This window comes from Chrysochloris asiatica, unplaced genomic scaffold (assembly GCF_000296735.1).
Source record: "Chrysochloris asiatica unplaced genomic scaffold, ChrAsi1.0 scaffold00141, whole genome shotgun sequence".
NCBI classification, from domain to species: domain Eukaryota; kingdom Metazoa; phylum Chordata; class Mammalia; order Afrosoricida; family Chrysochloridae; genus Chrysochloris; species Chrysochloris asiatica.
In genome coordinates, this window is record NW_006408659.1 from 2,050,972 (window position 1) to 2,075,281 (window position 24,310).

Below are 24,310 nucleotides of genomic sequence, written 5' to 3' on the forward strand. Positions count from 1 at the left end.
GGGCAGGGCTCCCAGGGTTTGTGTGTGATAGCCCCTCCTACCTGTCATGGGAGAGTTTCAGCTGCTGGGTTTGCTGCTCATGAGCGTTGATGAGAAGCTTTTTCAGCAACTCACATTGCTGGCTGAGATGCAGGTCACGGATTTCTTGCTCCTCAGCACTGTGGGTGTTGATCATTTCTGACCACTCTTTGGTGTGCTGTGCCACAATGTCTTTGACCTGTTCAGACAAAGGGGATTATACCACGTTGGATTTTCATAAGTCAGGTATGAAGTGAAAGCACAATATTCTTCATGAACCTCAGAGTAGGGAAAGACTTTTCTCAAAGACACATGGCTTAGTGCCTCTATAGACTTCTGGCAGAACAGATATAAAATACATAGGCCCAAGATCAGGAGCTTAAAGAACTTGGCTGGTCCACATATGTGGCAAGGCCAGTGAGCTTGATGACAGAACTGCATGTAGACATATGGCAGGTTTGATGAACAGCTATAGTTTTATGACCTTTATGATTTTAAAAAAAGTTCTTTTTAAAAAACAAAACAAAACATTTTTTTACTGAAAGAATTGTTTGCATTCACAATTGGGATATAGCACTCAACTGTTATATGCCCCTAAACTTAATAATAAGGGTCATGCAAACTCTTATCTTTTGGTGTCTTTGGGGAAATCTGAGTAATTAGATTTGTCTCCTAGAACATCCACCACTCATCTTTCAGTTTGTTGTACTGTAGTGGCTTGTAGGTTACTGTGATTCTGGAAGCTATGCCACAAGATTTTAAACACCAGCAGGGGCATCCATGGTGGACAGGTTTCAGCTGAGCTTCCAGACAAAGACAGACTAGGAAGAAGGACAGATGGGCTACTTTTGAATACTCAGTCACTGAAATGCTCTTGAATAACAGTGAAACACTGTCAGCACCAGATTATTGAATATTGAAATATGGTGAAGAGCACCAGAACACGGTCAGATACAGTGCTAGAAGATGAGACCCTCGGGTTGGAAGGCATTAAAGACCTCCAACGAGATGGACTGGCAAAGTGGCAGCAGCGATGGGCTCAAAGATAGCAACGACTGTGAGGTTGGCGCAGGACCAGGCGGTGTTTCATTCTGTTGTGCATAGGGTTGCTATCAGTTGGTACTAACTCAATGGCACCTAAAAAAAAAAACCAAGAACATCAACTCTTGATATTATTTTCTTATTCCCAAATTTTTACAGCAAAGTTAGGAGACAGTAAGTAAGAGTCACTCAAGCCCTAATATGAGTGGGGTTTTGCCATTTTGTTAAGTTTACTTTCATAGGGAAGTCTGTTCTGTATATTAAAAAGTATTTCTTGTTATTCTCTTCTTGAGAACCCTCTGAGGCCAATAACATAGATATTGTGAGTCCATTTCTACAGACAAAGGAAAAGATGTTTCATGAAATGGCTTTTATCATTGCCTGAGTACAGGGCATATGTGAACCCTGGGTCCCCTGATTTCTCAGACCAACCATAGGCTGCTGTATTTCTCATTTATACCAGTTGTAAAAACAAAACAAAATAAAATGTCTTCTGCAAGCAGCTGTTGTAACAAAATGGGCATTTTCTTACCTTAGATTTGTGATCAGATGTCAGTGTCTGAATTTTAATTTCTGTTTCTTTTTTCATTTCGAGACAATTGCTTCCTCTGTAAATGGAAAATTGCAAACGATGTCAGAAGTTAGATATCTTCCATTCCAGCAGCCCTGTGCAACTAAGCTTTGTAATGAAGACAATGTGTTCATCAAACTTGGAGTACCATGGCTCACTGGGCAGCCTTCATATTTCTAGTAATAGATTCATACCTTACAAAATGTTCTCTGTCTTATGATCACTCAATTCCACCACTTCACAAAGAGACACTTCAGACCTAGCAATTATTTCATTGTTAGGGGTCTCTTTGTCAGGGCTTCCATTTTGGATCCTGTTTGTCTTCAAGCTATTTTTCACTTATTCAATAAAATATTATTTGAGATAAACACTGGAAAATAGGCCCTCAACTTCAAAGTGAATTTTCAATTCTCCTGTTTTGATTGCAAAGCCAGATTTTTCTCTTTTAAACATGCCAGTGAGGGAGAAAATAGAATTTCTTGGCATTATAGGGTGGTTTTTGCTTCTTATTCTATTGTGAGTAGGAAATACATACTAGGCAATTGCCCAGCACCCATGACTGCTTATTTCAGTGATTGTTTTTCTCCTTTTGCAATAGCCATGTCATTGCTGAAATTAGAACAAGCTTCTGCCTTCAGCATATATGCCCTGATTTATGGTGGCCTAAGTCAGAAGGCTTTATTTCAGTATTAAGAGTTTCAGAGATAACAACTGCATCTATTCCAACAACGAGTCTTCCATCCAATCTATTACTCTCAAAGGCTGACTTTGAATATGTTTTTGCTATAGTCTGTTATTCAGTGAGCTGGTAACATTGCTCACATATTCCCCTGGTTGAATTTGAATCAAAATCTTTCACAGCAATGACACATTCTAGTTAACAGCCTTAGCTGTTAGCATCAACTGAGAATTCCTGTAACATTAAAGATCAAGATTGCATTTTCCCCCAGAGTTCATCAACCTTATTATTTATTTTCTGGCTTTACAAAATGGTTAATTCTGAATTTTCCTAACTTCAGATTGTCCTGCCTTTTCCTCACATCCACCATTACCTTAAATACACTCGAGGGAAAAACTCAGCATGAAACATATGAGGGGACTTAAAAAAGTTTGTGGAAAATGGAATGAAAAGATAATGGAAATTTTTTTTTCATGAACATTTTGAAGCCCCCTCATACTTAACTATTGCCATGAACCCACACCTGTAGAATGCTTGAGTAAAACTCTTCTTTTCCACTTCAACCACTCCCCCCTTTGGTACCGACCAGTAAGAATGATGAAGAGGAAACCTTTTCTGCATTTTGGAGACTGATGCTGCTTAGGGAAATCTTCAAGCACTGTAAACAGTCTCTCCTTTCACAGACCTTTAGTAAATGGTGGCAACTGGGATAGCGCAGAAAGTCTCCTTGGATGACATGCTTGTGCAGAAGAAAGCATTTGATGTCTGCTTTTGAAATTGTTAAGACTGAACACTTTTGGTGTTTTTTTTAAGACTTCAATCATCTAACGTAATTGGGAAATGTTTGCACTAGACAGCCCCAAGGCAGAGCTGAACTTGTGTTTAGTTCGATAGGAGAGGTTTGGGAAGAAAAGCGTAAATGGGCCTTGTTCAGGCTCACCTCCACTTAAACTTAATTTGGTGAGAAACTTTTAAGACCATTCAATCCCCAGATTAGGAGTTCATGAAATATCTCATTCAGATAGATTTATAATGAATAAGAGTATCGCTGTGATACCCCACTTTACCTTTAAGAGATAAAAACAAAAATGAAGTAAAGATACATTTTAGACATGGAGAGTCAAGACTAAGTCCTCTCTTGGTCTAACCAGGCCACTGGTAAAGACAAAATAGAATACTGCTTCCAAGAAAGGGAAAAACCCTTCAGCAGGAAACAAGCAGTGCTTACCCCTTTTTCTTCATTGCCTTCTCTAGGATTTTCTCATGAGTCGACTTCTCTTTGTCATACTGTGCCACCATTTTGTCTACTTGAGTACAATGTAACTTCTGCATGGTACTGTGCTCCTGATCAACAAGAATTGGCAGTTACAAGTGGGACTATCAATGTACCTGGTCAACTTAATACTAATGTGTCATTATTGTTAAGAATCGTCCAGTCGGTTTCAGTTCATAACAAGACTTTCCGAGGAGCAGCTGATGGGTTTGAACCACCAACCTTGTGTTTAGCAGCCCAGTGTTTATCCTACAGCACCACACCAGGACTGAGTAAGCATAATTTTCATTGGCTTTGTGAGGTTCTTGGTTTGGAAAGTCATGGAGTAATGGAATGTGAAAACTGAAGGATTATATAATCTTGAATCTCCCATCTAACACAAGTGTTTCTTTCACAGGGTTATCCCCTCAAGAACATCTCCAACCTTGGTCTAATGAACATGCCCACCTTACAAAGCAGTCCAATGTACCACGGATAGTGCTAATGATTCAATCCTAAAGTAGTTTCTTCCACGCATACACATCCCCATCTTATCTCCTTCCTGCACAGACACTCTCACATATCCAAGTTAAGCTCCATATTTCTTCTCTTTTACATGCTAGCTATAACTATTCATCATGTGACAGTTTTTAAACAGCTGGCAATTTTTGAAATGTCTTGCGTGTCATCACTATACAATGCAACTTACTATTGTGATTGTTGTCATCATCTGATTTTTATTCATTTGCTATTTTTCACTGACTTCCTTATCTAGATGCATTCATGAGGATGCCAGAGGACTCAGGAAAGCTGGCCCTCAGTTTTGCAAATATTTAAAGTATTTTCTCATCTGTTTCATGTAACACTGACACTTTGAAAATAAGTATTTCTCGATAAACATTATTTCCTACTGACCAGTAAGAAAGGGGTCCTGGTGTGAAGCTGTAGGATAAGCACTGGACTGCTAACCCCAAGGTCAGTGGTTCAAATTCACCAGCCACTCCTCAGAAACCCTGTGCAGGTTCACTATGTGCTGGAACCTACTCAATGGCACTTAACAACAACGAAAGGCATTTCTCTATAACCAGTGACTTGTCTGAATGTTTCAGTTGCTCAACCTACTAATCATATAACAAATCAGTACAACTAGTAATATTCAAATCTAAAGGATATTTGATAATCTATCTGTGCTTCACTCTTCAGAAATTTAGAGAAGTGGGCTATATTGAGACTAAAATGGAGAGATGCTGTTCATGTTATGCAACCACCCTGGTTATCATTGGTAATCTTGGAATCACATGTAGAACAAACATGATTTGATATGTTGGTTATGAGGTGCAATGCATGTAGAAACAATTTGAAAAATTAGAAGCATATTAAGTTGATTCTAGTCAATAAAGATAACTAGAAAGCTGCTCCTAAAAAATTATCGGTATACAAAACACTATCCCAGGGTGGTAAGCAAGGATTGCTGAAGTGTGTCCTGGCAAAGGGATTGGGATCCTCAGTACTGATCTCAAGGATCTTCTAGCCTGTGCTGAACCCTGGTTTCTTGCTCTGTAAAATTAGGGTGCCAAGAAATGATCTCTCAGCGCATCTTAGTTCATAAAAGCCTAACACTGATTTAATTTTTCTGGCCTTTGATTAAGTCACTATGAAAGGGACATGAATGGTTTCATTCATTTAGGTGAAAAGTACTAAAATTAAATGTGTTGACTTAAAGTCGATTTTAATTGGGACATTTTAGGGAATATAAATGTCTAGCTTTTATCATAATTTGTATAATATATTTTCTACTAATGTTGAAAGTAAATTCAGCAACTTTTGTGAAAAAATTATGCTCTAATTCATCCCAATAATGGGTGTGACTATGAACATGAATCATCATATAGCAGAGATGGTGCAAAACAATGGAGCAAATCATGTTTGTTCTACATGTGACTCCAAGATTACCACTAAGTTGCCTCTGTAGGTAGCTGCTAAGTCTCTGACTCTTTCTACTTCAAAAGATGGTCATTGGTCTGTCATTAAGATCCTACTATAGTTTATAATTAATGAGTTTAGCAGAAGTCTTACTGTTAGCAGTCATAATTGCCTGTGGAGCAAAGAGCAAATTTTCTTCTAGCGGCTTACTGAAATACCAAATTTTAGTTGGATTCTCAAGTATTTTATTTGACTCTAATGCTGATGTGGCAAATTGGCAGCATGCAGGCCACAGATGTGTTTTGTTTTGTTTTGTTCTTTTTCCACCTACATGGTGTTTAATGAAAAGGTTGAATTAGAGAACAATACTAAAATTTCAAATAAAGTTTCAAATGTTATGATTCTCCTTTAGAGAACACAGCTGGCTCACATACTTTTCAGGTGCCAAAGGCTGGAGGGCAGTCTGCATTGCCCTTTGGATAGGGATGAGGGCTCCTCAGTCTTCTCTACCTGCCAGCTTCCCTCATTGACTTCCGGTTTAGCTCCCCTTGGCATTTGGATTGCAGTTCTTCAACTGACATGTTACTGGGGATATTTATCTAACTTTGTGTTTTAAAATTTTTGCTCTAAAGATGTGACCACACTGGACAATAGAAAAGCATGCTGCCTCTTAATGAAAGTAAACCTAACCCTGGCCTCAGTGAGTAATGTGCAGGGTGAGAAAGCTATTGCTTTCTACACCTTCTCTAGGTCTCATCTAATTGACACTTAGCAACCATTCCCTTAGTTTCCATTTTAAATTGAAGAGGCAGTTCTAGGGAGTAGGAGAGAAATAGAAGTCTCAGTGGTAGATGCATTTTAAGAGACCAAAGCAAGTAATCATTGCCATCTTTTAAAAAACAGGTAATTTAACAAGAATCTTGATCTCATTTGGTGCCCCCATGGTCACTGTTGTTGTTGGTGTTGTTAAGCACCATTGAGTTTGTTCTGACCCATAGCAACCCTGTATAGGGTTTCCAACAAGTGACTGGTGAGCTTGAACTGCCTATCTTGTGGTTCAAGCTGATTTTTCAGTCCAGTGCATTACCCATAGCACCACGGTCATTACTCCTCTCTTTTCTTCCTTATATCTTAAGGGTAGTACACACACCTGTTCCTACGGTTCCTTTTTTACAAATGACAGACCATCATATTCACATTTTCTTCTCCATTCTGTAGTTAGCCCCCGACCTTATACCACACATTTATTTCTTACACCACTAGGATCTAGTGAATAGATTCTATTTCCCTTTAGGTATGAAACATGGAAGGATTTGCCTACGCTGATATGTAAGAGATGAGCCTATCCACACTCACTGGATGTGGACAATGGAGGGGTCTTTGATCTTAACAACCTAGTACTGAGGTTGAGCCATGGGTGTCATAGTTGGGAGGGTGCAGCCCAAGTTACTTTCCTCCTGGGAGGGCCTTCCAACGTAGGGCCTTGAAGTGGCAAATATTAGCCCCACCTTGAAAACTGTTAGAACTGTACATGATGTTTCATAGTAAGACTCTGTGGTGCTGTATGATCAGCAATGGACTGCTAACCACGAGGCTGGTGGTTCAAAACCACAAGCTGTTCACTGGAAACCCTGTACAGGGTCACTCTGAGTCAGAACTGACACAACAGCACTTAACAACATCGACTGACAACATGGTGAATCTCTGATTCTCTAAGAAGGTCTGGTTTGCAACTCGTAGGCAATTAGTAGGGTTTCTACTTAGAGGCCGAGGGATAGTAAAATGTGCTAAGTAATATTCCTAGAGAAAAACTTCTCAGAATTTAGTGTGCTTAAGAGAAGAACTTATTTAAAATGCTTTGTCTAGACCCCACAAGAACAAAATAAAATACATTTTTATGCAGCTTTCAATTGTGGGCTCAAGGGTTGACAAACTAGTCCCAGGAGAAGCCAAGTTACTTGTATTTTAAAAACCTATACTTAGTCCATAAAGAGATATGTGGAGAGAAGAAACAGAAATATGAGAACATTCAGAATCAGCAAAAGTACAATTGGTTCTAGAGTCAGGCAACATTTTGGTTCAAATCTTGGCTCTATCATTTAAAAGCTAGGTGATGTAATTCAAGTTATACCTTTTTTGTAAGTAAGATACAAATCACCCATTTGTCAAATGATGCCTGTCAAACTGTGCAAAAGTGGTCACAATTATCTTCATCCCTTTGTAATATGACTTTGTAATTATCCTTTGAATCTGGGTTAGCCTATGATTTGCTTGAACCCATAGAATGAGGTGACAGTGATGGTGTTCTAGTTCTGAGCTAAGGCTTGAATAGGCCTTCCATTCTTTTGGGACCCCTGGCATGTGGATAAACCAACCTGCAGTTCAAACTGACCTTGTACTCCAGTGCATTATTCTACAGTGCCACACCAGGACGCCTTGTTAGTAGTTGTTGTTAGGTACCATGGAGTTGGTTCTGACCCATAGTGACTCTGTACAGGGTTTCCGAGGCTGCAAATCTTTACGGGAGCAGAAAGCCTCATCTTTCTCCCACAGAACAGCTGGTAGTTTCGAACTGCCGACCTTGAGGTTAGCAACCCAATTCGTAACCACTACATAGCTTCATATAAAGAGACCCTAGATTTCCAACTTCATAAAGTATACTACCAAAGCAAGTAGGACAGAAAAGTGGGTTCCATATTTATTTAATGGGGGAGAATGAATTAATTTATAAGCTTATCATCAAAAGCTTGTGAGTTAAACTTCTGAAGATTATGAAGATATGGAAAATGATGCATTATCCTTCTCAGAGAAATAATTCTGAAAGATTCATAAAAGCATTCTGAAAAACAACCCATACTGAATTGTGGTAACTTAGCTCTGTTACTTGACCTAAGGAATTATGAAAGCTAACACTTGCTTCAAATTATGCACACTAAAGCTGCTAGGGAAACCTATACGAATTCAGACTGTAGAATTTAGGGAACTTTAAACTCCTCTTTTGGAGTCCTGGTGTGGCACTGTGGGCTAATGCATCAGACTGTAAAGTCAGTTTGAACTGCAAGGTTGGTGGTTCAAGCTCACCAGCTGCTCCTTGGAAACCCTATACAGGGTCACTATGGGAATCGAATTGACAGCACTTAACAACAACAAAGGAGCTCTGGTAGCGTAGTGGTTACGAATCGGGCTGCGAACCTTAAGGTCAGTGGTTCGAAACTACCAGCTGCTCCGCGGGAGAAAGATGAGGCTTTCTACTCCCGTAAAGATTTACACCCTCGGAAACCCTGTACAGGGTCGCTATGGGTCGGAACCGACTCGACGGCACTTAACAACAACAACAACAAACCCCTCTTTTAAATTTTGGTTCTATTTTAATTATCCCATAGCACCACACTAGGACTTCATTTTAATATAGGGTTCAACAATACTTATGGCTGTTTTCTTTAAATGAGGACAACTTGCATTCTTTCTACCATGTGGGACTTACTAATTATGATATGATACAATAAATTAATATTAATGTGTTCTTTGCCAACAGGAAAGAAGACAACGGAAGGAGTCCTAAGGTGGGCAGGAAGGTCTATTAAAGTCACCTCTAAACTATCTCACGAGTCCCTGGGTGTTGCAAATGGTTAAGGGGGCTCAGCTGCTAACCCTAAGGCTGGAGGTTTGAGTCCATCCAGACATGTCTCTAAAGAAAGGTCTGGCAGCCTCCTGAAAAATCTGTCATTGAAAACCCTGGAAGATGGGGATAAGATTCTCACTATTCAATAGTAACTGTTATCATGACTAATTGCGACTGTCACAATTGTAAAGGTAGAAGTTTTGTAACAAAAACAGAGGAGTAGTTAATCTTACAGTCCAGAAACAGAGGACCCTAGGACCATCAAGGGAGAAGAGCACAAGCGGAATGCCGGACATTATCCAAAGAAGCAGAGACACCAGAGATGGAGGCAGAGATGGGGACTTGGAGAGAGGAGAGAGCAGCGGAGGACTCTAGATTCATGGGAAGAGAGGGACTGAGAGCTGGCGGACAGGAGGCAGACTTGCAGAATGTGCCCTTTGGTGGTTTAAATTATAATATATGCCTCCTGAGTGTTTTGTTTTGGTTTTGTTTTGTTTTAAAGAAATAAAATGAATACAGAGAAATACTGCTAAGTGATGGTACATCAGGGGATTATAATCATTGTAATGAAACAAAGTATATGATTTGTTGAATGTAAAACTGATGATGTGTACTGTAAACTTCACTTAATTAACAACAAAAACTTTAAAACAAAGCAAAACCAAGAAAAATCCTACAGAGGAGTGATACTCTGGCATGCATGGAGCTGCCATGAATTGGAATTGTCTCCCTGACAATTGGTTTGGTTTTGGTGGGTTTTTTTCTAAGTTTTTATTGTGAATTATGTGTTAGTTTACATGGGTGAACATTATCTTTACATTCATCCTATCGTATTTTGTTTCACTGCAATAATCACAATCCCCTGCATGCATCATCAAACAAACAGATGCCTGCCTCATGGCCGCCAGCACACAGCTTCTCAGGGAGGCAGTGGCACTAGGGATGGAGGCAAAGATGATGATGTGGAGAGAAAGAGCGGCTGGGGACACTGGTTTGGGGTTTTTAAAAACTGTCTCACAGAAAAATAACTTCCCAAGTAGATCACTTTGCTGATGAAACAGATAGGTTCGTTAGCTGATTCAAGCGTCAAAGATTCAGATAAGAGAATCAACAGGCAACCCTGCTCAACATTATGTAGGTTGAGCCCCCAAAAAGTGAGAGACATTCTTTCTTAGCACACTTAACAATGTCCAAACTAGATAAAGATTCTCTGAAAGTCCCATGTGCTGCCACACTGGATGCAATGCTGGGAACTTGTTTAATTGGTGAAGCATCCAATATCTCAAAGACTTAAGTATAGGAGTCCTGGTGTGGGGCACTGTGGGTTAATTCACTGTACTATTGCAAAGTCAGTTTGAATCACAAGGTCAGTGGTTCAAGCCCACCAGCTGCTCTTTGGAAAACCTGTACAGAGTCGTTCTGGGTCGGAACTGACTCAACAGCACTTCACAACAACAACAACAACAACAAAATGTGGTAAGAGCCTGGGCTCTGGAATCACATGACATGGCATTAAGTAGCTGCTCTGTTGCTCCCTAACTGGACACTAAGTAAATTGATTCATCTTATGAAACCTTCATTTCCTTGTTGGCAAAATGGGGCTTTAAAAAGTACTCACATCACAGGGTTGTTGTAATTGTGAAGTGCCGTCAAGTCATTTTTGAATCATAGCAACCCTGTATAAGGTTTCCAAGGAGCAGCTGGTGAGCTTGAACCGCCAATCTTGCAGTTCAAATGGCTTTGCAGACTGGTGTATTAACCCACAGCACCATACCAGGACTCCTACCTCATAGGGTAGGGGGGATTAATGAGATAATACATGTAGGGCAGCATTTGGAAAATCAGGAGCATATATAAATTCTAGCTGCTATCCTTGATGACACTATTATTATCAGTGACTGTATATTTCTTGGCCATGTCTCAAGTAAATATTAAATGAGAGTGAAGCCAACATACATGTTTCCAACTAACCCAAAGGCCAGTGAAGTGTCTGCCTCAAGACAGAAACTCAATCTGCTATGAAAATCTGTTGGAACACAACTTGTCCTATGGGCAGTGCCTCCATTTCTAATAAGTCAACAGTCATTTACATTGCATTCTCACATTTGTTTTCTCTCTTCTTGTTGCCTTTCTATATTCCAGTTTGTTGCCAAAACCCAACAAAGCTGAAATCACTACTTTAAATAGCTCTGTCCCAAATAGCTGTCACTTATAAAAATCTGTGGCAAGTTTCCCCTGTGGCAATAGAAGGAATTACACTGGATGGAATTATTCATGAAACTTGGGAACATTTTTTGAAAAGACCTCTTTATCAGCAAATCTATTTGCCATCAGTTCAGTAATACAGGGAACATTACTAGGCCAAGATTAGGCTAAATTTCTCAAAGGAACACAGGCTGCTAGAGAAATGGCAATGTTCCATGGCATTCTCTTTGCATCTGAATATTTGGAGTTATTAAAAAGTACCCTGTTTAATTCCAACTTTGCAGGACATGCCTTGATTGGGTCAAGACTTGGATCAAGGATAAAGAAGTGAGATTGTAAAATTAGTTTAAAAGAACTCAGACTGTCCCTTCAATCAAGCCAGAAAATTAAGTTTCTCTTGTTTTCTTAATGGAAGACAACGCACATTGTCTTTCCAGTGGTAGCACTGCTGTTATCTTTCTTTAGGTAGGAAGGAAGGAGGACTGCATTTTCCTGAACACAGAGAGTATCTCAAAGTAGGGGCTGGAAAGCAGGTTGCTGACCTGCTGCTGGCCTCTTACATCTGTAAGGAGTCCTGGTGGGGTGCTGTGGGTTAATGCATTGTACTACAAAGTCATTTTTAACCACAAGGTCAGTGGTTCAAGCTCACCAGTTGTTCCTTGGAAACCCTAAAAGGGTCACTATGGGTTGGAACCAACTCAATGGCACTCAACAATAACTACCAAAAAACCTCTTCTGTGGGTGTAAAAGAAAAATGGATATATTTCAGAAGTGGATTTAAACAGTGGGGGGGAGGGGTTTACTCGCCAGTACCAGTGAGGAAACAGTGCAGAGTTACCTGCACACATTACTTAGTGACCTATGTCACAGTGACTTGGAGAATTTAGACCTAGCGGGCTTAAGTTTGTCAGCTGGTCTTCAATAGTCGGGTTATGGCCTAATACATGATATATAAAGTCATATTATTGTTAAACAATGAACAAATGTGTGAAGTTTTGTTATGCTTTTGAAATAACTGTTAGAATGGAAGATTAAAAATCACTGATAACCATTCTATTCTCTTTTTAAATTTCATTGTTAACCAGTTATAAGAAAGGTGGTAAGGGTAGTAGAAATGTGTCATGGAGTCGGTTCCAACTTATAGTGATCCTGTACAGGGTTTCTGAGGCTGTAAATCTTTACAGGAGCAGAAAGACATCTTTCTCCCACAAATGGCTGGTAGTTTCGAACTGCTGACCTTGAGCAGCCCAACTTGTAATCACTACACTACCAGAGCTCTAACTGGCTGGCATCAGCTTCCAGGTAGTGTTTTTGGCTGTGAATGCTTCGTCTGTCCATAACACATTAATAAATTTAGGTTTTCATCAGAAAGCTGATAGCAAAAACAAGCAGACAAAACAACATAACACACACCCACACCTACACAAAACGTTTTACCTTCGCATGTTTCTTCTTTAAAGAATTTAGCTCCTTCTGTTGCTTCTTCAAATGCTTCAAGTAAGCCTGTGCAAAAATAAAAATCACCAAAAATAATTTTTTTTATATAGCCAAAGTACAAGAATGCTTGTTAAACAGCCAAGCAATTTTACCTTCATCTGCTTTAAATCTTCTATCCTCACTTGAGGAATAAGTTCAATACCTTAAAAAAAAAGAAAAAAAAAAAATCAGTGAAATCACTGTGTATATTTAAAAAAAAAGAGTCCTGGTGTGGCGCTCTAGGATAAGCACTGGGCCACAAGGTTGGTTTGAATCTCAAGGTTGGTGGTTCAAACTCACTAGATGCCCCTCAGAAACCCTATACAGGGTACCTATGAGTTCAAACCAACTTGTCAGCACTAACAACAATAGCAACAACTGATGATGCAAACACTTGAAATCCCAGCTAAAGACTAAAGCACCTTTATATATCATCTTATAGATAGAAACAGCTTCATGTCCTATACAAAGCAATTAACTAGAAAATGAAAATGTTTATTCTCTTAGGTGGGGTTTCCTGAGGTAAGGTTTCATATGCAGATGATTTATTAAAGGAGGGTTCTCAGGAGACCCTGCAAAGAAGTGAGAGAAACCAGGATAGGACAGAGATTCAAGGTCATAAGTACTTCCAGCTGAAATAGAGCCACCACCTGATCCCACAGGGGGCTTTGCTGGCACTCCAGGAGTGTTCTACAAGAAGTAAGAAGCTGGATTTTTGTAATGTGACCCTACGTTACCTAGTTGATGGCTGAGTGGATGGTACAAAACCTTCCAGGCATTTCCAGACAAGGCAATTCAAGTAGCTGAGGGCAATCTCTGGAGAGGGGCTGTGGTTTGCTATCTGCCAGTACTCTTAGAGATCAGGGGATTCAAAACTCACCTGTAAAGGGAATCTGGGCACAACAGTCTCTACTGCATTGATTTTATCTCTGTATTTCAAGGCACAGTACTATATCCATCAATCAACTCTCAACTCTGTTCCTAAATGTGATTCTTACCAGAGAAAAGCAAAATATTTTCTTCAGCTTGTTTCTTGTAATTATAGTGTTTAAGCACCATGCTAGTGAGCATTGCAGTGCTCTTTAAGTCAAACCAAACGACTGTATAACAGGATGCTGTAATGAAGATTTAAAAGACTAAGAAAAATATATTAAGTCATCCTGTTACCTGAATGATGCTTGGCCAACTATTGTCATGGCAACCTCAGTTGTAAAAGAATTCTGGAACTTGTTCAGTTTGACTGCAGATATTCATCTTAGGCAAACAGAATGAATGTGAACTCTGTATAATAATTGATTTTTACTGGAATCCCAAAGGCTAAGTATGATACTTACGAAAGATAATCACTGAGTCCCAGGTTTTTATTGCTCTTGTTTGTTTGTTGTTTTTTTTAAATTCATTTATAGATTTGCTCAGCTAGGTTATCTGAGTTTAGGCTAGAAAAGGAGAGTCTTGGTTTGGAGAACTGAGTGTTACAATCTGTAAGAACTATTTATGATAGGTATGTATGTAGAGTCCTAGTGTGGTGATGTGGGTTAATGCACTGAATTGTAAGGTTGGTTTGAACTACAGAGTCGGTGCTTTAAGTTCACCTGCCACTCCTCAGAAACCCTATACAGGGTCGCTATGGGTTGAAACCGACTCTAAGGCACTTAACAACAGTAACATCTCTGGATTCTGATGTCACAAGCTAACTCTCAGCTTTATGGCAGACTATGGGAGGTCAGGTGGGGTAGTAGAGTGGCTCCTTGCATATTTTGAGTCTTGTCTGTAAAATGAACATATAGGATTTGGTTAGATGAAAAGTGCTCCAGAAACGAAGCAAATCACCCAGTCTGATGTGAAGACTTTGTTTTTTGGTCCTGGAAAAAATGGAGTCCTAGTTTGTCTCTGTAAGGTAAGCACTGGACTGCTAATCACAAGATCGGCAGTTCAAAGCTACCAGCAGCAACTCGGAAGCCTGATAAAGGGTTGCTATGAGTCCAAATCTACTTGATGGTACATAACAACAGCAATAAGAAAATACAAAAGCAGGAACCTTAGATTTACATAGTCTTCATTTTGTTGAGAAAGACACATATGTTGTTGTTGTGAAGTGCCGTCAAGTTGGTGCCGACCCTTAGCGACCCTGTATAGGGTTTCCGAGGAGCAGCTGGTGAGCTTGAACCACTGAGCTTGCAGTTCAAACGGCTTTGTGGTCTGACATATTAACCCACAGCACCACACCAGGACTCCACATACAGCTTTTTGAATTTTCAATTCATATTACTGATTTGGAGCCCTGGCGGTGTAGTGATTAAATGTGCAGTTGCTAAGACAAAAGGTCAGTGGTTTGAACCCACCAGGAACTCTATGGGAGAAAGATGTAGCAGTCTGCTTCTATGAAGATTACAGCCTTGGAGACCCTATGGGGCAGTTCTTCTCTGTCCTACAGGTTTGCTAAGAGTTAAAATTAACTCAAAGGTAATGGATTGGATTTTTAAATTTATAACGGAATTAGTTTTTTTTAAAAAATACTCTACAGCTATCCAAAATGGGGGAACTACAAAGAAAAGCAGTGACTGGCTTACAAGATTTCAAAGGGAACCTAGCTCCAGAGGATACAGGGAAAGGTAGAACCCTCCACTGAATTGTTTCCAACCTGTCTGGATGGGGTTAATAAAAAGTGAGGGGGAAAGGACTCCTGTTGTTCAATAGGGAATGATTGCTATCAGGTCTGACAGTGAGTGTTGGAATGGTAAATGTAAATGTTTGGTAACAAAAGGAGGGAAGAGGCTGATTTTGCAGTCCAGGAGCTGAGATCCCTGGAACCATCAAGGGAGAAAAGCAAAGTGCAAGACCGTGTCCGGAAAGGCAGTGACACTAGGGATGGAGGCAGAGGCAATGACGTGGACAGAAGGAGTGGCTGGGACTCTGGACTCAGGGAGGGAGAGGGGTTGTGTGCTGGCGGTCGGGGGGCAGGAGTTTGGGGTGTACCCTTTGTGTGTTTGATGATACATGCAGGGGATTGTGATCATTGAAACAAAACAAAGTGCGATAGGATGAATGTATAGATAATGTTCACCCATGTAAACTAACACACAATTCACAATAAAAACTTTTAAAAAACAAACAAACACTCTATGGAGCAGGAATTGGTGCCTGCTCCCTTCATCTTACAGGTTTAGAACACTGTGCCTGTAGAACTTTCTACAATGAGAGAAATGTTTTGGAAATTGACAGCCACCAGCAACATTTGGCTATTGAATACTCATAATTGGCTAGTGGGACTGAGAAGCTCAGGTTTTAATTAAAAAAAAAAAAAATCAGATTACTTATGTTTAAATTGTCCCATGTGACTAGTGGTTAGTATACTTTAAAAGTTAATGAAAACCACTGAATTAAAGGATAAAGTAATTGTATTCCACAAAGACATATTCTACATCCTACTTTGGTGAGTATCGAATAGAATCTTAAAAGCCCATGATTTGGCCATCTCTGGTGCAACTATTGGTTTCTCCCTGTCTGGAGAAGAGATATGAAATTGAAAGCACTTAGAAACTATTAGTCCAAAGGACTAGTGGACCATGTGACCATCAGCCTTCATGACCCTGAGACTACAAAGAAATTGATGGTGCCCAGCTGCAACTACTGATTGCTCTGAAAAGGATCACATTACAAGGTCCTGGAAAAATGTGGAACAAAACTCAAAATTATAAAACAGGCCAGGCTTACTGGTCAGATAGAGACTGGTGGAACCCCCAAAACTATGGCCCTTGGTCACCCTTCTGGTCTGGACCTGAACACACCCTCGTGGTTCAGTGTTCAGCCACAGGCATATAGGGGGGGAAAGGACACTAGCAAAGTATGCACACCCTAGAATGGTGAATCATTCAAGATTAAAAGGGCAGCGTTTACTCAAAAGACAAAATTCAGAAGGGTTGGGAAACAAGAACCACAGGGCGGAAGTGGGATAAGTGATATTACCTTGAAGGGAACTGCAACCATTGAGATGAAATGAACTGTATGATTTGTTGAATGTAAAAAGAATTACCTACTTGTAAACCTTCATCAAACTCTCAATAAAACGTTTAAAAAAAGACAATGGAATTTTCCACAAACTTTTTGAAGCCCCCTTGTATTGGATAGCTCAGGCCCACAAGTTCTGGGTGCAAAAGCAGGGTTAGGCAGCACATTTTTGGCTCCAAAGATTCTGGCAAATTGATGCTTCACTACATAATTATTTTTCTCTTATCACTATTGTTGTTAAGTGCTGCCAAGTGAGTTTTGACTCATAGCGTCCCTGTATAGGGTTTCAAGGAGCGGCTGTTGAGTTTGAATCACCAAACTTGCCATTCAAATTGACTTTGCTGTCCAGTGCATTATGTCACAGAGTCACACCTTAAAAGTAACTTGTTTACTTTCAATCCACTATTGGAAATTCACTAGGAGTTGAATTTTCATAATTCCTTGTTCTTAAGATTAAAAAGAAACTAGAATAGTCTTGGTGCAGTTGTTGCTGTTTGACTGCCTGTCTTAGACTGTTTAGAACTTCACAACTGCTCACCTTCATAGATGTAAACACAGTCCACACCACCAACACCCTCCCCCACACCAAGCACACTACTTGACTTCCAATTGGCAGCACCTGCAGTTCCTTTCCTGCAGACTTTCTCTGTCCTACAAAGCTCCCTTCAGCACTCTTTCAAGATCTAGAATTGTTGGGGGATTACCTTCCTCCCACCTCCCTCAAAGCCTGCAGAAACTCTCAATGAAAAACTGATCAGAGTTGAGTTCTGCATTCCCCAGCAATTTTGCTCTAGAGGAGGATGCCTCTGAGGCAAGTCCAAATTAGTCTCCAGAGTTACTCTAGGGCCGTTAAACTCCAGGTGACTCAGTGGTAAGTGGATTGAAAACCATCTGGGTATTGGTTTTACTTCCTCAGGATTCTACTAGTGCCCACCCCACCTCTAGAATAAATGACTTCTACTGGAATACTTATTTCCGGGTCTGCTTTGAGGTGACCCAAATTAAGACAGTTGTCTGCAAAGAAAATGGAAGACTGAGGTCTCAAATATCATGTCTTCTCCCAAAGGCCTCTGGAGTAGTCCATTTCCTAGTCCCACTCCAATTCATTTGGGAAGAACACCTGAAGACTTCACTGTCTAATTCTATGCCATTCTCTTAAAAGCTGTCATGCAAAAGAATAGGTAGGTATCCCTCCTAGGAAATCCACTGACCTTGTTCATAATCTTCAGCATCTGGCTCATAGTTGTCCGATGTAGGCTTTCCCAAGCATCTAACATAATGACTTCACATCCATAATAGGAATCTATTGTTTGCTTTCCTTCTGGTTTCTGTGAAGCCTTCTGTTGTAGAAGCTTTCTTCTCTACCTCACTTTCCTCGGACAATTGTGAATAGGATGTAAGTATTGCTTAAAACTGTCACTCCTCTGAGACTTGTAGCTCAGTGCTCCCTCTTTCTGATCACAGTCTTCATGGCTTCACCTTCACTCCTTTCTTCACATCCACCAAGCTGACCTTTCACCCTATTTCCTTGGTCTCGTCATCCTTTTCCAGAGCATTGCTCCCCTCTAGCATCGCCTCACCTGAGTTTAACCTGGATACTAAGATTTTGATGGCATCTACATCTATTACAACATGACTCTGCAACTACACCCCTTAAGATGTGGCGTCTATTTCCCCATTCTTTGCATCTGGGTGTAACCATGCGAGTTGCTTCAGGTAATAGAATGTAGACAATGCGCTAGTTATTAGACTAGGACCCAAGAGAACTTGTAACACTTCTATTCTCCATCTTAGAACCTTGCCATAGCCTTTTGTCTTCAAAAGGCTAGCCTGCGAGAGAATAAAAGTCCATTTGAAGAGTGATCGTTTGTCTCAGCCAATGCAACTTTGGAACAATTCCCAGACATGGACAAGCATAATCATGGATTGGTAGAGTTGTATACCTAGTCCACTGTGCTTGAGTGAGCCTAATCATGACCAGAAAAACCATTTAATTTGTGAACCTATGAACAATAATCAATGCTGACTTAAAAAAAAAAAAAAAAAGCATTGATTTCTGGTGTTGTCTGTTCTAAAGCAATAGCTAACTTGATAGACCCTCTAAACACAGAATTTTCAGTCTTTTGGGACCCACCCCATGAAAACAATCTCAAACTTGGGTCTCCCCTTGAGATCTACTTTGTATATACTTCTTGCTGAGCTTCTGGGCAATTTTGAATAAGTAATGGATTTAAAACTTAATTCACTTCACTACATCATATCATTACATCAACTTAATTCATGTCGCTAACCCTCACTCGGGCCCTGTGTGCTTGGCTAGCCTCCTCACTCTAGCCAGGGACTATTACAAAACTTTTCTATATTCTTATTCTTTAGCTCTGCCTCCCTCTTTCCAGGAAGAAGGTAATTTATCCACCTTTTTTGGATCAGAAGAAAGTCAATTGTGGTATACTGCAAAAATGGCTACAATGTTTTCCCTTCTCAACAAGAAGTGGAGTCTATGTCTCCATTCCTTGAATGTAACTTGCTCTGACCAATGGGCCTCAAAAATGCTGCTCTTAGAATTCTGGGAACATGATTTGTTCAAGCCTGCCTAGCCTTCTAGATGATCTGAGACACTCTGTCAACTGATAAGACATGTGAGGATGGCCATCCAGCTCGTCTAGTCTCTAGTCAGTCCAGCAGTTAACCATGTCAGCTAAGTCAGCCCAGACAAATCAACCCAAAGACTCTCAATACCTGATGAATTTTCGAGCTAGTAAATTAGAGGTCATTTGTTATGCAGAATAACATAAACTAACAAATACATCATCTGTCAAAGTTCTAACTTTGTCCGAATTCTTCCTTTTCACCCTGAGACTTGTGTTCACTCATCCTTCTTCTTGGATCAGACAGAACACATCGCTTCCCTCCCTATTCAGCAGGATGCCTCCATTTCTTTTGATTCAGCTGTTCTTGGGAGCTTTGTTTCACCATTAGACTTCTTTCTCTCCATTGGTTCCTATGAACATGCTACCATTATTTTATGTCTTAATTATTAATTTACTCTACTCTGGTTTCCACCCCTATCGCCCATTCTTCTTTGATTCGACAATAATTTTGTGGTCTTACTTTTCTAGATGTGTCTACAATACCTTGTCAAAACTTTTCTTATAGTGCAGAGCTCGCAGGTTTTATTTTTCCTGCTTTAATTGTGCCTCTCCAAGCATATACTTATTCATTCTCTCTTCTCTTCTCCTATTTTCTTGTCTCCTGTCCTTTCCTCTCTTTCCCTCCCCTCACCTCTTCCCCCTTCTCTCTCTCTGCCCCTCATCTAGACCAACCACAGCTTTACCTGGCCCATTTAAGCAAAGGTATCATACGCCTTTCTCCTCAGAACCTTCTATCTTACTGCCTACTATGTGTTTATGCCCAGATAGATCATCGATGGCTTTAACTCAATGATGCCCAGAACTAGAATCATTTTCTTTTCCAAAATGAGTTACACATCTTGACTGTTACACTTCTCTTCATTGCACCATCTATTTCTGAGTTCTGTCCTTGAAATCCCTGAGTTATGGCTGAGCTTCCTTCTCCTTAAAATCTTTATCTAATCTACCCACTTATGTCTATTTTTTTTCCTTCCTTTTCTTCTTTCCCTTTGGTTGCTTCCAACCTAGTCCATTCCTGCTATTACGGGTCATTAATTTATCAGGGACTGGTAGATTCCTGATATTCGGGACTGGTAGCTGTCTACCAGGCATGGTCTCATGGACACACTGATGATGGAGGCATAGTCTTGCCTATAATAACCTCTTTCTCTAGATATTAAGACTGTGATAAGTGTTATTAGAAAGTACTTAACTGGCCTTTCATATCTTTCCCTTTCAATGAATTCTAACAAGATCATATTAAAATTCTTGAAATAGTCCTGTAATTGTCATTGTTTATTGTCTTCTTAGAACCATTTCTTTAGCCCAGAAAAAAATGAACCACTTGTCCTTATTTGCATTTGTTTTCTCATACCTAAGTTGCTTCCTCCCAAGTTGCCTTTTTCTTGGCTCCTCCACCTTTTCTTTCTGTTCAAGCCAGGTTTCTGATTTCAGATTTCTGCCCAATTCAATAGCAGTTTCATCCGTGAGTCTTTTCTGGGACTCTTACTGTAAGTGAGCACCCATTTCTAAGTAGACAGCCCTTGTTATACACTGCCCTATGCAGCCACTGTACGGCAGCCCGTCTTGTCTTCTACCCCTGACCATGTATAGGGTTCTCTCATATAACAGACCAAGTCTTTGGAATAAAAGGCTAAAATGAAATAGCATGCAAACCCTGATACTCGTGGTGTCTTTGTGAGGACATTGGAAGTGATACACATTTGGTTCCTTCAAATGCAGCCCTGTTTGGAAGCAGTGCTTTGAAGGCAGCTCGAAGCACAAACATGTTCTCTTCTATAGCTAGGATAATTCTTCTACTCTGTAAGCTGGTGCTTTTCAGACCACTTAACTCCCTATAATTATTAATGTCTCCATGTACTTTTGTGCAAGATCTCTAACCAAACACAAAGCTCTCCCATTTTCCACAGCCTGTCTCTAAGACTGGCTAATGTAATGACCAGTGCTGGTACAGAATGCCAAAATCTGTATCATTACCTTGCTTCAGTTCTTTTTCAGGGAAGAACAGAACGACAGCTGTTAGCAAAGGACAAATTGGGCTACTTTTGTGAAGTCTCATTTTCTAATTTGCTTCACAAGGCTCAATGCACATTTAGTTTCCTACTAAATTACTTTGTTTGGAAAAATCTCGTTTTCTCAACTTCAACTGTAGCACTATGTGTATGAACAACTTCTACCAAGGACAATGAATTCACAAATAAATGAAAATTATAAATACTGAGTAAAAAAAAGAAAAAAAAAACATTAAACAACATAGAAACTGAAGTAACAAAAGTGAGTTTTATAAATTATTCATGTTGTTGTTGTTAAGTGCTGTGGAGTTGGTTCCAACTCATAGCAACCCTGTGTAGGGTTTCTGAGGTGCACCTGGTGGGCTTGAACCACCATCTTGAGGTTCAAATCGACCTTGTGGCCCAGTGCTTATCCTACAGTACCACATCATTTGTAAATGATTCATGGTTAAGAAAAATATTTAAAATATTTAATTACTGTTCCTGGACACCTCCAATCAGAGTAATAGTTAGCCAATAAGAATGGAAACCAACTTTAAATAACAGTTCAGTTGGTCTCTTACATTTGTTGTTGTTGTTAAGTGTTGTTGTTCAGTTGGTATCAACATGTTGGTGTTGTTGTTAAGTGCCCTTGAGTCTGTTCTGACCCATAGTGACCCTGAACAGGGTTTCCGAGGCTGTAAATCTTCATGGGAGCAGAAAACCTCATCTTTCTCCCAGGAGCAGCTGGTAGTTTTGAACTGCTGACCTTGCGATTCACAGCCCGATTCGTAACCACTACGCTACCAGAGCTCCTTGGTTTCTTACATACTGCTTGAATATTAGCACCTGGGACACAAAAGGTTTTATAGTGACACTCACAGGGCCTTCAAATGCCCATCTGATAATTTTATAGAAAAACAATAATGTGGATGCTAATATTTGCCTGGAATCCTGGTGGGTTGCTGTGGTTAATGTGCTGGACTGCAAAATTGCTTTCAATGGAAAGGTTGGTGGTCCAACCTTACCAGCCACTCCTTGGAAACCCTATACATGGTCACTATGGGTCAGAACTGACTAGGCAGTACTAGATAACAACAACAACAACAACAACATTTGCCTAGGGGACCAATTAACAACAAGGAAATCTAGAAATGTTCCAACAATGGGGACCCTTGGTTCATGAACTCATTGCCTGTCCAGATAAATGTTTATGATAGTATCCAAAAGAGTATGGAGGTGATCTAAATCATCAATATGTGAAAACCTTTTTTTTTCCCCCATAAAGAAAAAACATAAACATTTACAGTTTTGGGAATCAAGTTACAGAGGATCCTACAGATGAAAACCATTGATGATTTGGTACTAAACACTCAGGGAAATTAAACAGTTTGTCAAATCTACAAGGAAACATACTACTTTTGAGGTTTATGGGACAATGAAAATTGGTAACTAAAAATTCTAAATACCTTCATACAAAAGTCTTTTCAGAAAGACTCTACAATTGCCAGAACAGATCAGGTGCCCAAAGAACTCGCCCTACCTTTCTTGGTTTCCATGCCAGACCCCAGGGCTGCTGTAGTGGTTGGTCTGAGCTCAGAGCTACTCTGAGGAGTCACGTTTGCTTTGGCAGTGTTGGCTTTTCCTTTCTTGTCATTCTTTGAAGTGTCACTGGGCACATCTGCGATGTCACTCTGGAATAGAAAAAAATGACCCAAATGAATGATATATTGAGATATGATATCTCAATTCTTACACATCATTAAGATACCACTCAATTTTTCCCCTTCCATTTCAAAGACTTCTATTTTAATGGCTTTCTGCCTGGCAGGAGTAAAGATTACATGGTTTCTTTAGGCTTGAAACAAAGGATCAAGCCAAGAAAAAAAATGATCCAACTACTTTACAAGCACGGCACACTTTCTCAATGTCTAGATACTAGGAATGTTGATGCTTCCACTCCATACTGAGGAGTATGGTTAAGGGAGCATCTAAAAATAAACAAAGTGTGCACTGGGGTAAATGAGAAGATTAGGGTTCAGTACTGGTAGAAACATACACAACAAAACAAACAATAAATGCTATGTTGTTAGTTCACTGGATTGGGCTAGCTGGTGTTGCAGTGTGTCATAGATACTTCTTAAAATTTCTTAAAAGTGTCATAGATGCTTTCATTTTGCTTCTATTGGGAAAGGGGTCCCCAGACGTGAATCAAAACACTGGTAATGGATGATGGTAGTCTTTTACACTATGGTCATATTTTGTTAAATATATTATGCTTTAGTAGGCCAATGAAATATTGAATTGATACACTCCTTTAGGAAAAAAAAAACCTTTTGAATTCATTATATTATTACTTCAATATTCTTTTACAATCACTGTTTTACAGTTGACCTCCTTAACTTGTCTGTATTAATCTACCATTGCTACTTACGGTTTCAATACCCATAGCTCTCATTTGATCTGCTCTCTTTTCCGTAATTGAGAGAAATTTCTTTGGATCCGACAATGCATCCACAATATCTGAAAGAAAAACACTGAGCTTCTAATTCCATTCTATTGAAAGTGTACCAAGAAACTCAGCCAGTAAACTATTCACTGTAGTTATTTGTATGATTTTGAACAAACTGATTAACATTCACAGACTCAGTTTCTTCATTTAAAGCATTAGGGCTAGGATCATCTATCTACCCTGAAGGGTTACTGTAAGAATTCAATAAGATGATGAGTACACATTGTTCCTAGTAGATGTCACAAGTGCTAACTATTTTTAGAACCAAAAGACTAAATTATATTTAGTTGGGCAAATCGGCTGCAAAATACCTCTTTAAAATATTAAAAAGCAAAGATGCCATTTTGAGGATTAAAGTACA

General features: G+C 39.7%; 1 protein-coding gene across 1 annotated transcript in view; it reads right to left on the reverse strand.

Annotated features, from left to right (window-relative positions):
- Positions 1-24,310, reverse strand: part of PLCB4 (phospholipase C, beta 4) — a 206,198-nt gene that overhangs the window by 22,178 nt on the left and 159,710 nt on the right. The window contains exons 25-31 of the mRNA XM_006870417.1: positions 23,872-23,960; positions 22,981-23,131; positions 12,901-12,950; positions 12,749-12,814; positions 3,538-3,653; positions 1,592-1,667; positions 42-217 (exon numbers count right to left, since the gene is read on the reverse strand). Coding sequence (XP_006870479.1) covers positions 42-217; positions 1,592-1,667; positions 3,538-3,653; positions 12,749-12,814; positions 12,901-12,950; positions 22,981-23,131; positions 23,872-23,960 — 724 coding nt within the window. The remainder of the gene's footprint in view (positions 1-41; positions 218-1,591; positions 1,668-3,537; positions 3,654-12,748; positions 12,815-12,900; positions 12,951-22,980; positions 23,132-23,871; positions 23,961-24,310) is intronic.